Here is a 13,990-nt window from a genome sequence, read left to right on the forward strand (position 1 = left end):
TCCTTTCTTCCATTATTTTTATCTTTATTATTGAAAAAGAACAAATTTGCATCTTGGCTGAAAAGCCTGAGCCTTTCCTACTGGGGGAAGGCGGCCACATTATTTTTCCCCAGAACCTGGAAAGCAAGAATTAAGTATCTGTTGTGAGTGGTCACTGGAAAGATTTTACCCTGTCTGCTTCAACGCCCCCACCACCACTCCCCCCTCCTCTTCCCCCTCTCCCCCACCCCACCCCACCAAGAATGGGGCCTGTGCTCCTTCGGCGTGGAGGCTGCCTCCTACTTTGGATGGCACTGCTCCTGGGATGTTGGGCTGAGCTTGGCAGTGGCTTGGAGTTCCCAGGAGCAGAGGGCCAGTGGACTCGCTTCCCCAAATGGAATGCCTGCTGTGAAAGCGAGATGAGCTTTAACATGAAAACCCGCAGTTCCAGTGGGCTGGTCCTTTACTTTGATGACGAGGGCTTCTGCGACTTCTTGGAGTTAATTCTGACACAAGGTGGGCGGCTCCAGCTAAGTTTCTCCATCTTCTGTGCTGAGCCTGCCATCTTGCTCTCTGACATGGCTGTCAATGACAACCTGTGGCACACTGTGGTCATTCGCCGCAATTTTAAGAATACAACACTATTAATTGATCAGGCTGAGGCTAAATGGGTAGAAGTGAAGTCTAAGCGGCGGGACATGACGGTCTTCAGTGGTCTCTTTCTAGGAGGGTTGCCTCCAGAGTTACGTTCACCTACCCTGAAAGTAACACTCTCCTCAGTGAAGGATAGGGAACCTTTCAAAGGATGGATAACAGATGTAAGAGTCAATTATACACAGTCTTCACCTTTGGAGAGTCAAGAAGTACGTCTGGATGATGAACAGAGCCACTTATGTGCTAGAGATATTTGCCTCAATGGTGGTGTATGCTCTGTGCTCAACAATCAGGCGGTGTGTGACTGCTCCCATACTGGTTTCCATGGGAAGGATTGCAGTGAAGGTAAGAATCTGTTTTGCCCTTTCCCAGTCAGCCTGCCCCTCAATGAAAGAGGAGGTCAAGAGATGGAGACTGCATGGCTTTTCCTCCATAGGAGTGAATCTTGCAGCTGTGCTTTCCCCTGATTCATCTCACATTTGAATCTTTTGTTAAATATTCCAACCCCTCTTCTTCCATCTCTCTGAACTATGTCACAAGCATATTTTTGCATTGTAAAGATCAAGCTGAAAATTAGGTTGAGGATCAGAATTTTGTAGAATTGTAAGGAATGCAAATAAAAAGAATAGAGGTTTGGGAAGCTGTACTGTGAATAGGTAGATGTATTTTTTACCCCACTCAAGAAAGGATAATGTTAGTTTTCAGGAAATAGACTGGCAAATTGATCTACCAATCAGGTCACTTGAAGTATTACAATTTAACTGAACAGTCCTAATAATTGGACAAAAAGGAATCATTCTAAATACAGTTGCTTATATTTAACAATTGTGTGGATTTAGTTGTTGCAAACCTCATTATCTGCATTCATGGGAAGAGAGCTTATTGGATTTATTTTTCATAACAGAGAAATTCAGTATTTCTCCTGTATAAGGCTAGATTAGTAAATATATATAACAAATTTTCTTGCCATGGGATGCCCTCAGAGCCAATATAAATAATATTGTATGAGGGAAAATAATGTATATCTTGTATGCTTGCACAAATAAAAGTAAGTTATATTATCAAAGGTGAAATGGAAAGGATTGTTTAAAATAGATACAAAATAGATAATTGGGTAGCTTCATTTAGTAAAGCCCTAGTCCTTTCTCTTTATCATTTTAATCTAATTTTACTGGCAATGGAACAAATACTTGTGGGGTATGTCTTTATATGAATTTCCTGTCTTCTTTATATGGAAGTTAGCCTCAGTCACCCAACATTTTTTTCCAATTTAACTCTTTATTTGATAAAATTTCATCTGATCTACCATTTTTCTATCATTAATCAAAAAAGCTACTCAGTCTGTTTTAATATATATTTACAGTTGCTCTTGAAATTGTAATATCTCATATGTTGTATTTTACTGGCTGCTTTATAAAGCTGGTCATTAACCAAAATTAATAAAGTATATAGCCTGTGTATTGTAGTGGTTCACGAGGAAACACTTTTGAATTGGTCTTCTGGCAGTGCTTAGTTTTAAGATGGTATGGGATTTTAAAGAATTTTTTTGCATAAATTTAGATTTTTCTATTATGATATGTGAATTTTCTTATGTAATTTATACTGATAATTAGTTGAGAGATTAGCTGAGAGATTAATTGTGATACCACCACAAAAACTATTAGAAGTAGCTTTTTAGGCAATGCTTTTAAATCCTAAAAAACCTGGAAAAATTAAAACTCTTCATTTGAAATATAAAACTATGATATCTCCATTTTAGTTTTTTTATTTCAGTTGATGCATATTAAACTCATAACCCATTTTAGAAATCAGCAACAGTTTTAATAGGGTAGGAAACGAAATTATAAGAGAAAATATATTTTCTCTTATAATTAAATATACAGTCCTAAAAGTGTTTAGATTTGCCCAGAAGCAATTTCTTTGGCTTTCTATTGGATATACAGGTAAGTGCTAAAATTGCAAAAATATATAGCATTTGCATTCTCTTAATTGCAGGGATGCTTCATCTTAAGACTAAAAATGCCTTAGACTAATCACAGAGGAACATTCACTGTTGTATAACTATAATGTTAGATGGATGGATGGATGGATGGATGGATGGATGGATGGCAGGCAGGCAGGCAGGCAGGCAGAAACTTTATTAATTATGGATGACTATTACTCTCCCTTCCTTCCTATTTGTTAATGGAAACAATTTTCAATAAGTTAAATTGCATATCAGCAACACATTGTCTGTTTATCAATTAATAATATTGAATTTGTATTTATAGGAATAAAATATCTATATATAATTTGTTGCACTCATTAAGGAGGGTAATCAGAATAGCTATTGGGTACAGTATTTTCATTTTTAGAATGTATTTTGAAGTGGTAGATTTGAAAATCTTCAGTGGATTCTACCCAGAGGTTGAGAAGCTGAAAGATGGTGTCCCTTGCATAGTGCTGTGTTTTATATGATTGCTGAAGAGTTGTTCATCAGACTTGTAATGTATTATTAATAGGTACTTAATGTATTTTGAATTTCTGGCTATTAACATTAATTGTATTTTATTAGTACATATCATATAACTATTACTATGGGTAAATCATAATTAACAAACTTACATTCCTTAAATATTTGCAAATCACCAAACACTGCATTTGTAGTATTATTAAAGTTAGCAATCCCTACCCATTTTCTGACCTTGAAAAAGCTAAATAGCATGTTGTTCCCACTTAGTAGGAAAAGTAAGGAAATCTTAGGCAGAAATTAAATTAGAAAGTTGAAAAAAAAGTAGAAACAGGTAATGGCAAATCATTTTCATACCATTGCCAGAAACCGTACATGGATATATTCATTAGTTATCAGGAATGAGAATTTTAAAAATAATTTTTCATATTTAATAAATATTATATACAGTAGTATGCAATTCATGTCTCAATTTAAAACATATTTCAGGCTATATAACCCTGACAGCCTGTTCCATTTAGTTAGTCAGATTAAAAACCTTTCTATAGAATAGGAAAAGGGTATAGCCACAAATATCTCTACATCCATAACCATTTAGTTCACTTGCTTTGAAAAACATAGCAAGGATGGTTTGGAACCAGAATGCTATAACTGTCTGCAATTTACAGCTTGTCAGATAATAGACATAATTTTTTTTTATCACATGCATTGAATTTGAAGAAAAATCCAAATGAAAAATTAAGATGCCTGAAAAACCGACATATTCTATTGCATAACCAGATCTTCAATTCTAGTTTAATTAATGGATTTGTCAATTAACCATGCTGTAAGATAACAATGAAAACTCATAATATTCTCACATTTTCAAACATTTAATATATGAAGCATTTCCTTGATAAAATATCAAAAGATGCCTAACAAAATGACCCATTTTTAGTAAATTAAAATATTATTTCTGACAATGCAAATCTAGGTTTCAGCCTCCTGGTATAGCAACAGTCCAAGTTTAGAAAAAGAATTGATGAAAATCAGCTAGTAGAATGGCTAATTTTAATCAAAGACAACTGAAATTCCTAATTACTAAACTAATAATTCCTTCATTACTACACAATATTTAATGTGGATCACTGAATAAAAGGCTTTAAAAAAGCAAAATAAACCAATGGTTTATTCCATGTGAGGAAAATAGATAGGTATGAAAAGAATATTAGTGAAAAACATATATTAGCTGTGATAGAGATGAGTTCCATACTAAAGATGATTAGGATTTTTAAAGCAAAACCAATTTCATATAAATTTATGAAGTCATATCATCAATACAGTATATATTTCTAGATGTTATATCTCATAAACATAAATATGATGTGTAGAAAGGGACCTCAAAAGGAGAATTAAAACATTTATGAAATTGGAAAGTCTTCATTTTTCCTTTATTTTTTTAAAAAAGAATGAATAACAGTTAATCAGATTTATAGAATTTTGTTCAAGGCATATACCTGATTTAAAAAAAAACTTCCACAAGGTATGGCATGGAAGACAATAATGAAATATATATTTTGATGTAAACCTTGTGACTTAAGTATATACTTGGGTTTAATGTTGGAACACAAGGGCAAAAGGAATGAGGTTTGCACTATGACATATTATGTTTTGTTATCATTAAGAACAGATGCCTAAAAGAAGATGAGGGTTGTTCCCTCCACAAAAAAATGTATGTGGATTGGATGGTAATCGTGCATTCTTTAATGAGAATAGAAAAAGTTGTTGAAAAGAAATAAATATAAAGTGAAAATATTAAAGAAACTGCTGCAACAGCACTGAATGCCTTTAAAAGGTGAACCTTAAGATTACTAGCTGTTTGGGTGGGACTGCATGGATGAGGCTATACATACCTGCCAAATTTAACTCTTTCTATACTGTCCAATAATAAAGCTTTTCTCTATTTTCTTTACATCTCTGTTCATTACTTCTTTCTTTTGCCTCATTTTATCCACTTTGTCCTGGGCTTCCTTTGTCTTTCCCTTCCTAGGCCAGTTAACAGATTCTCTCCCACCCCTTTTTGGGGTGTTTCTGATTAAAAAAAAGGAGGTAGAATGTTTCAACACTTCTGTATGAAGAGCTTGCATGTGAAATGCAGAATAGTAGATATATGGAATATTTTGTTTTACTATTAATATTAGCTATTGATTCAGTTAATATAAGGGCATTGCGTTTACATATGCATACATATGTATGGTAGACACATATCCACATGCATATGTAGAAGGGTGTCACATACATATATTTATGTCGATTGTGAAAATTTCTGGGACTGGTTTCAGTTGTATTGGGCTATTTTGGGATGGCAAGATATAGAATCTAGGATTCTTTCTGAGAGGATTTTTCCCCTTTGCTTATTCTTCTATCTCAGTGGTAGTCAACCTGGTGCCTACCACCCACTAGTGGACGTTACAGCTTTCATAGTGGGTGGTAGGGTTTGCTGTAACTGCTTTATAAATTTTATAAAGTAAAGTTACTTCCTTACTTTATAAATCACCACTACTGTGGAACCAGTGGGCAGTTATAAAATTTTACTACTAACAGAGATACCAAAGTGGGTGGTAGGTATAAAAAGGTTGACTACCCCTGCTCTATCTATTTTGCTTTTATTTATTTATGGATTTCTTTCTGATGGTTGCTTAAATTGAGAATAGTCTTTCTTTCAGATAAATAAGGCAATGGATAGATGGATTATCCCATTTCTTTTTCTCACAATACCAGCATTTCACAATCCTAGCAAATCCAATGAAACAATTTGGCAAGATTTCATAACAGATTTTTTAAAAACTCATTCTTCATATCTCTCCTTAATTCACTAAGATCTTTTCTTGCCAGACACGAAGCCAATGGCTTATACAGTAAAAGGAGATTAGATGAATCTTCAAAGAAAAGTATATTGATAGCAAATGGTTCAACTCTCAATACAGCAGCAGCAAAGCATCAATAATGATGTAGGTTAAATAATATGTGCTCACAAAAATATAAACATAGTAAATCAGATCAGATAATTTTAATTTGTTAAACCCTAGAATGTTTTGTTATATGATGGTATTTCTGCAAGATTTTGAATTTGAGAAAATTCAATGGAATTTTCAATACTTTTTAGTGAAAATTATTTTATTTCCATTAAAAAACAACTTGATCACTATCTGAATGTTTTCTATTAAAACCAGAAATCATCCATATACTGTTTTGCTAGTATTAAAAATCTTCAAAAAATCCTGTTCCTTTTAATGAGACAATGATGAGCATTTGAAGGAAGACAAAGTAATAAGAGTTAAAAGCAAACCAATCCATGTTTAAAACAATTATAATGTTCATTAAAGCAAAAGTTTTATAATATTATTCCAATATTAGTTAGTGGCCCTTCCTTTGAGCATTTTAATGACCAGAACATACTGCAACAGTAGTTTCTAGGTAATAAAGTAGTAAAACTGGTTTATTTTATTTATAGTCTTGAGGGTCATATTTGATTAAATTAAGGAAGAATACCTATGTACTTTCTAAATTAACTTAAATGAGCCTTCAAAATGATGTTCATGTTTCTCCTCCACATTAGTAATTTATCCTTTCCTGTAATATAAAACCAGAAAACAATATCCTTTATTGCTTTTATTATTATTTGTTCAATGTGAAGTCATAGCTGCCAATTCTTTAACTGGTGTTGATCTTTAGGGTTGGAAGGTACTTTGAAGATCTTTTAGTCCAACCTCCTAGTGAAACAGAAAGTCCTAGATATTTCTGGGTAAATGGCTGTCCAGTCTTTTCTTGAAAACCTCCAGTGATGGAGCACCTACAATCGCCAGAAGTAAACTGTTCCACTGATTAAAGGAAATTTCTCCTTAAATTTGGGTTGTATCTCTCTTTAATGATCTTCTGCCCATTACTTCTTGTCCTGCCTTCAGGTGCTTTGGAGAATACATTGAATCCTTCTTTTCTGTGACAATTCTTCAAATATTGGAAGACTGCTATCACATCACTCTAGTTCTTCTCTTTGTTAGACTAAACATACATAGTTCCTTCAGTTGTTCATCATATGGTATGGCCTTCATACCTGTTTTCATCTTTGTTGCTCTTCTATGCATTCTTTCTAGGGTCTCAACAATGTTTTTGTATCATAGTGACCAGAATTGGATGCAGTATTCCAAGGGTAGTCTTACCAGTGCAGTATAAAGTGATACTGTCAATTCACATGATATTGAAACTACCCTCTGTTGGTGCAACCTAGGATTGCATTAGTTTTTCATTCGCATCTTCTTCTCAAGAACCTTGGATGTCATAATATATGTGTCTATTATATATGTAGATCTAAACAGAGTATATGTATGTCCAAGTATACAGATGTGTAGATTGCATTGTATATGTGTAGATCCAAGCAGTGTGGCCTTTTGCAATTGATAGATTGAAATATTGCCAATGCGGAGATCACTGGGACAATCACTACTGGTTTATTCCAAAATCAATTTTGATGTTCACATCTTGACACTTTGTGACCATATCCTCCTCTTCTCCTCCTCCTTTAGCAATAGTTTCTACATATACTTAACACCTGTCATAGAAAGTTCTGTTTTAAAATGTAATTGGCTTTATAATTACCATCTAATATCTTTGTTCATAAAGGCGGCACACAACATTTATAGGTAGTTTACTACTTGGCACATTTCTTTTAATACAAAAGACAGCTGATTAATTTTATGTTAAATCACTGCTGAGTTTAACCCCGTATTATATATGTAGATTAACCAATAGATATTCCATTACTTATGTATGCTCAAATCCAGTAGCAGATGCCAAAGACAATTACTCTGTACAGTGAGTTTTTTTAAACAAAATACAAATTTCATGTTGCATATAGTGAATTGTTTTTATTTTTAGTTTGAATACTGATTATATAAGCCACACAGAGTAACTTTGGACAGGGAGATGGGCAGCATATAAAATACATAAATGAATAAATATATAAATAAATAAAAATATTTGCTTCATGATATATTATTTTGTTTCTAATCTAAGTTGTGGATTTAGGAAAATAGAAAAGAGGATATATGATTGAGGCATCCTATAAAAAACATAGAAAGAAATACTGTATACAAATTTCTTATAAACTATGTGCTCTATAGCTGAGTGATCTTTTAAGTTACTTACAATCATGTGTATTGCATTCACCCTACCAAAATAGTAATCAAAGCTAAATGGGTTTGATGCTAATCCAACCGAAGATTAAAAAGTTATTCAATATATAGTGTAAATGTCAACATCTCAGACATGGAAAAGAAAACAATATTAAACATGGTTTAATTTTAGAATAGGGTTTGAGCCACTGTCTCTGATGTTAAATTTGAAACCAAGTGCAAAGAAAGGTTACTGAAGATTAAAAAAAAGCTGCCAGTAATGGAAGACAAGGGAAAGTATTTTAGTAAATCTTGGTAAAAGTTTTTATAAACATTACCGGGAAGAACAATGATTATTTGACAGTCATCCATAAATTATTAAAGATTACAAAACAATATATTGAGCATGCCTTCCACAATCCATTTCAGCAATAAACACAAATAGGAGAATCAGCCTAATCACCTAAATTATATAATATGTCTATGAAAACATTATTTTTAAACAGTTCCAAATAAACATATGGCTCCTTTAAATCTATGAAGGCTTTCTCATTGATAACGTATCTATTTCCTTTGACCAATCTGTTTCTGTAATACATTTGGAAAAATTACCATCTACATGACCTGCATTGATATCAAGGACTTGTGAAGGTGGGATTAGACTGTTCATTCTTCTTTACCAGCCTGGACAATCCCTGGAGAACATTTCCAGTAATGGAATTCTTATGTGATTAGAAATATAACTACATTAAAGAAATAATAAACAATGGAGATAACAATTGGCATATATTACTTCATATACAAACAAGTTGCTCATACACATCTTCAACGTATTTTCTCAGAATAAGAATGCTTCAACAATCAATTTTCTACTGGTATGGGAAATGAAATTTGAAATGAAGTGAAATTCTTCCTCCATATACAATACTGAAACAATTAAGGTGCTAAAGCACAATCAGCTATTCTGCAGGACAGTAGGACTAGCTTCTATCTATATATTTGTAATAGAAATGAACTATTAGGTCAGGAATGGAGTATTGGTTGCATTCTCTTATTATCCAACAGCAGTATTACTTTACATTTTTATGTTAGCCTATTTCTACTCATAACAGAAATGCTGCCTGTATGTAAAGAGACTAGTGTTTTAATTATTTTAATGTTATTCCTTTTTAGGCAATAATTTTATATGTGATTAGTACCCAGTAAAACATCAGAGGCCATTAAAATTGTTTGATAATATATTTGTTATCATATATGTGTATCTATCTGTCTACCTGTCTACCTGTCTGTCATCCATCCATCCATCCATCCATCCATCCATCCATCCATCCATCCATCTATCTATCTATCTATCTATCTATCTATCTATCTATCTGCATTGATCATGAGGAGTGGGGCTTCTGAATATCACTCATAGCATTACTGTAGCTATATACTAATTTATTTGATGTTTCCTATATTTCTTCTTGTATGTTTGGAATCATAAAATCTCCAACTTATCTATCACATCGATCAATCTGTCCATTCGCCCATCCATCTATCCAGTAAATCACAGAAATGAATATAAAGAATCTTTACAAATAATTATTTTACTACAGTGTAATAACTTACAATGCTATCTAAAATAGCACGTACACATACTCCTCAATGCATCTTCTTTTCAGTTCTTTTTTTACATATGAGTAAAAGTGGTTTACTTCATATAATTACTGTGAGGGACAAACTGTAAAAAGCAAAGTCATCACAGAATCTGTCTTAGAAAAATTCCATACAAGTGGGTAATACTAAGGATGATAGTTTATTAATTCAAATTTAAAGGCAAGTGAATATACAAACTCATTTGTTCTTGTTGAACCAGTTACTATCCATCTTTGGTATCCTATTTGCTATTGTGAAATAAATTGGTTTCTTCTTCCAATGTAACTTGACTTGGAACTGAGGAGTAGTGATCTTTTCCTCAGTTAGCTTCTGGTCACACCTTAGCTGTTATTATTGAGCTCTTCCAGGTATCAACAAGACTGATTTTTTAACATACTGTTAATTTCAGATTGAACTTGGCCATAAAGTTTGTCAATCTTCTGCCATCAGTAGTTGGGTCATGAACTTGGCTAACCATTCTGTTACATGTCTGTACAGTCATTCTGTAAAAGACTATTCTTGGTCTAGTTAATTTTATTTGGCCACTGACTGCATTGCACCCAATGCTTTAATCAAAATAGAGCTGGAAGGGATCTTGCAGGTCTTGTAGTCCAACCTCCTGCTCAGTCATCAAGATGAAGAGCGAGAGGGAAGAGCCCATCTGGGAGAGGGCCCCACTGCCGCTTCGCCAGAGCTGAAAGGTTTTCCTTGGGGCGGCAGGTGTGAAAACCTTTGGAATGGGGTGGATGGGAGTCGAGGGTGCCTGGGAGTAGGTGCGGCTTTTTCTTCTGGCTCGCTTGGGCACAGCCTCCTGGAAGTGACTGCAGGCTGCGTGGATGTGTGAATGATGAAGATCAAGCCGAAAGAGTCGATTTCCTATCTTTAGGACACCCCCTTGGCGTTGCTTGATGGAAGCCCCTTGAAAAGATGAACGGCAACTAAGAAGCCTTTTCTTTTGTTTATATCCCTCCACACCTTCCCTGTTTCTCAGTTCTGGTGGCTGTGCCTTCTCATTGCCTTCATTAACTCCGCTCTTCTTGTTTACCTGTGTGCATGGCTTCTTTAGTCAGGCTCCACAGTTACTGTGTTCACTCTTAAGCAACGTGGAAATGACATTGGCTTTGGCTCTTTCAAAGTACATGTATACTTTCTCTTGAGAGTAAACAATGCCATTTCATTTTTAATAGATGCCAGCCAGTGTGTTCACCGTAAAGACATGACAACAAAGGTTATCTTAACCTGGAGGCTTTTGTAAGAGTAGATTGAGGAGATAGCAGAGGAGTTATCCCTGCTAATCCCTTCCATCTCCAAACATTCACAGTTAAAGTGGCTACCTCTAGAGCAGTGTTTCTCAACCTTGGAAATTTTAAGATGCACAGACTTCAACTCCCAGAATTTTCCAACCAGCCATGCTAGTTGAGGAATTCTGGGAGTTGAAGTCCAAAAGTCTTAAAGCTGTCAAGTTTGAACACCCCTGAGGTTTTATTTCTAAAGGGTTAGGGGTGCAAGGGTTTTGTAACTTGACAGCTTTAAGATTTGCACACTTCAATGCCAGAGTTCCTGAGCCAACATTTTGGTTGCTAAGCAAGAACGTTGTTAAGTGAGTTTCACCACATTTTGCAAGTTGGTCACTATTACTGCCAAGTCACTCCCACCCAGTCACATGACCACCAAGCCACTCCCACAAAACAGGCCACACCTACTGTGAAGCACCTACAACTTCTTAAGACAAACTGTTCCACTGGTTAATTTTTTTCACTATTAGGAAGTTTCTCCTTAGTTCTAGGTTGGTTCTCTCCTTGATTAGTTTCCATCCATTGTTTCTTGTCTTGTCTTCTGGTGTAGCCCCTGAAATTTCTCCTTAATTTCAGGTTCCTTCTCTCCTAGATTAGTTTCCATCCATTATTTCTTATCTTTATTGTCTTTACTATATTCTTCCTGCCTATGAAAACAACACCATTCCCTCATTATTTTTTATGTCCTGAGTATTCTAGTCAGTGGTGAAATTCAATTTTTTTTACTACCGATTCTGTGGGCGTGGCTTGGTGGGCATGGCAGGGGAAAGAGACTTCAAAATCTCCATTCCCACCCCACTCCTGGGAGAAAGATATTGCTAAATCTCTATTCCCACCTCACTCTGGGGCCAGCAAGAGGTGGTATTTGCCTCTTGGTATTTTCTCCAAACTACTCAAAATTTCTGCTACTGGTTCTCCAGAATCTGTCAGAACCTGCTGAATTTCACCCCTGATTCTTGTCCATTTCAGTTTGATGTCTATGTATAGTTGATTCTTTTCATCTTTTCTGTAGTGAATTTTCCCATGTTCATGTTTCTTAAATTTTACACTCCCTTTGCAATTATGCACTTGCAGCCTATTTTTCCTTTTCCTGCCCTGCAACATCAATAAAAAGACATTAAAAGGCTTTAATCTAATTCCACCATATGCACCATTAGTACCCTGAAATTATCAATTCTTCAGCAGCACATTGAATGACTTCTGATCTCGTGGGACCATCATCTTCTTTTATCAACAATCACTTTATGTTGTCTATCCATATGGCTTGGTAAAGTACAGAAGTAGTTTATCATTACTATTTTTCTCACTCTATGAAATATCTTTGTTATTGTCACTAAATGGTCATCTGTCTCCAGCATTACTTAACAACCTAACCCTATATCATTGCTACCCTATATAAATGCCTGCTCAATTTAGCTGGATAGCTAGGATGACCTTCATGTGTTTGGCGACCCTGCTGGGAATATATAATTTTGGTGTACACTCTAGATGTTCTTTGGTTCTCTCTCATACAAAATGAGGCAGCATAGCAAGACTTGAGGGGGAAATTATTGCTATAAGAAGTCAGCTAATATATAAATATTGCTTTATATCCAGTTTTTATCCTATTGATGGGGAAAACCATGTGATGAGGGATTCTTCCAGAAACAGTAGAAGTTTCCACTGTAAGAAAGGGCATTATTCCATTTTATTGTGCCTATCCACAAATAGTATGATTCTGTAATGATGTAATATTTAACACTGGCTCTCCAAATTCTATATTATTAATCTTTTCTTGGTCAAAGATACGAATTGCAATCAATGCATCTCATTATATATCATGCATTCTTAAAATTGTATATATGTTTGCTTTACCTTTTAAATTTAATTGTATAAAAATTATTTCAGATCCTATATGACATAAAAATTGGAATCGTAAAAGCTTGATATCCCAACATAATTGTTTGCTGTAAAAGTATGTAGGGAGAAATATCTATCAGGTTCAGTTCCAATTGGGGAGAAAGACACTGGAAACATGGAGGCTGATTGGAAAGATGGTTTAATGGACCAGAACCATCAAGCACATGGTCCTGGTGCAGTTGATCATATGGATTGGAGAGTGAGGGTTATTTATATCCTCTCTGGGCTTTGAACTTTCTGTTTCTATGGCAAGAGCGTACTATTGGTTGCTGTCCAATTCCCATGGGGCTATGCTGGAATTATAGCTAATGTTGCAGGTTATTGGAGCCAAGCAAGGTTGAAGCTTGGGCTGATGCAATTAAGGGGCTTGTTGTGTAGTTGCTATTGTAGCTGAATGGCTGATCCCTAAAGGATAATCCCATCATCCTGGAGCTGATTTTTTTTTTTGTATATAAACTGGTCCAGCCTTTCTTAATAAACTGGTCCAACCTTTCTTAATAGACACCAAATATCTGTTGGGAGCAGGGAGCTGAATATCTGCTGGGGGCAGGGAATTTCTGTCTCACTTATGATTTCCATTTCTCTTTTAGGGGAACTATAATATTCTGCCTTTTAAATATTTCTCAAAATATTTCATTCCTCTAGGAGGTGTGATTTCACTTAAGTAATATACTTATTTTATCCTATGATAAAATATGAAGCTTATGAAGATCATATGTGTGTGATATTACATATATAAATTGTGAGATATATTGGGGACTTGTGTACATGTACATATTCAGGCTGAGTAGTTAATGGAAGAAGATAATAAGACATATGATTGGTTATAACTACAGAGGATAAAAGTATTTCTGTATCATCATAAGGATTATTGGCAGCCATGATAAGGCTGAGTAATTCATACTTTCTTTAATATGAAATCAGTC

The 13,990-nt window shown here is 34.7% G+C and overlaps 1 protein-coding gene across 18 annotated transcripts in view; it reads left to right on the top strand.

Annotated features, from left to right (window-relative positions):
* The first annotated feature begins 227 nt into the window (after nucleotides 1-227).
* The window catches only part of NRXN1 (neurexin 1), an 828,007-nt gene continuing 814,244 nt past the window's right edge, over nucleotides 228-13,990 (top strand). For all 18 annotated transcript variants that reach the window (XM_087717540.1, XM_087717541.1, XM_087717547.1 and 15 more), the window contains exon 1: nucleotides 228-978. In XM_087717540.1, coding sequence (XP_087573666.1) covers nucleotides 243-978 — 736 coding nt within the window. In that variant the 5' untranslated portion in view covers nucleotides 228-242. The remainder of the gene's footprint in view (nucleotides 979-13,990) is intronic.

This window comes from Thamnophis sirtalis, unplaced genomic scaffold, assembly GCF_051295495.1.
Source record: "Thamnophis sirtalis isolate CommonGarterSnake01/CBP01778 unplaced genomic scaffold, rThaSir2_p1.2 scaffold_6, whole genome shotgun sequence".
In the NCBI taxonomy this organism is placed as follows: domain Eukaryota; kingdom Metazoa; phylum Chordata; class Lepidosauria; order Squamata; family Natricidae; genus Thamnophis; species Thamnophis sirtalis.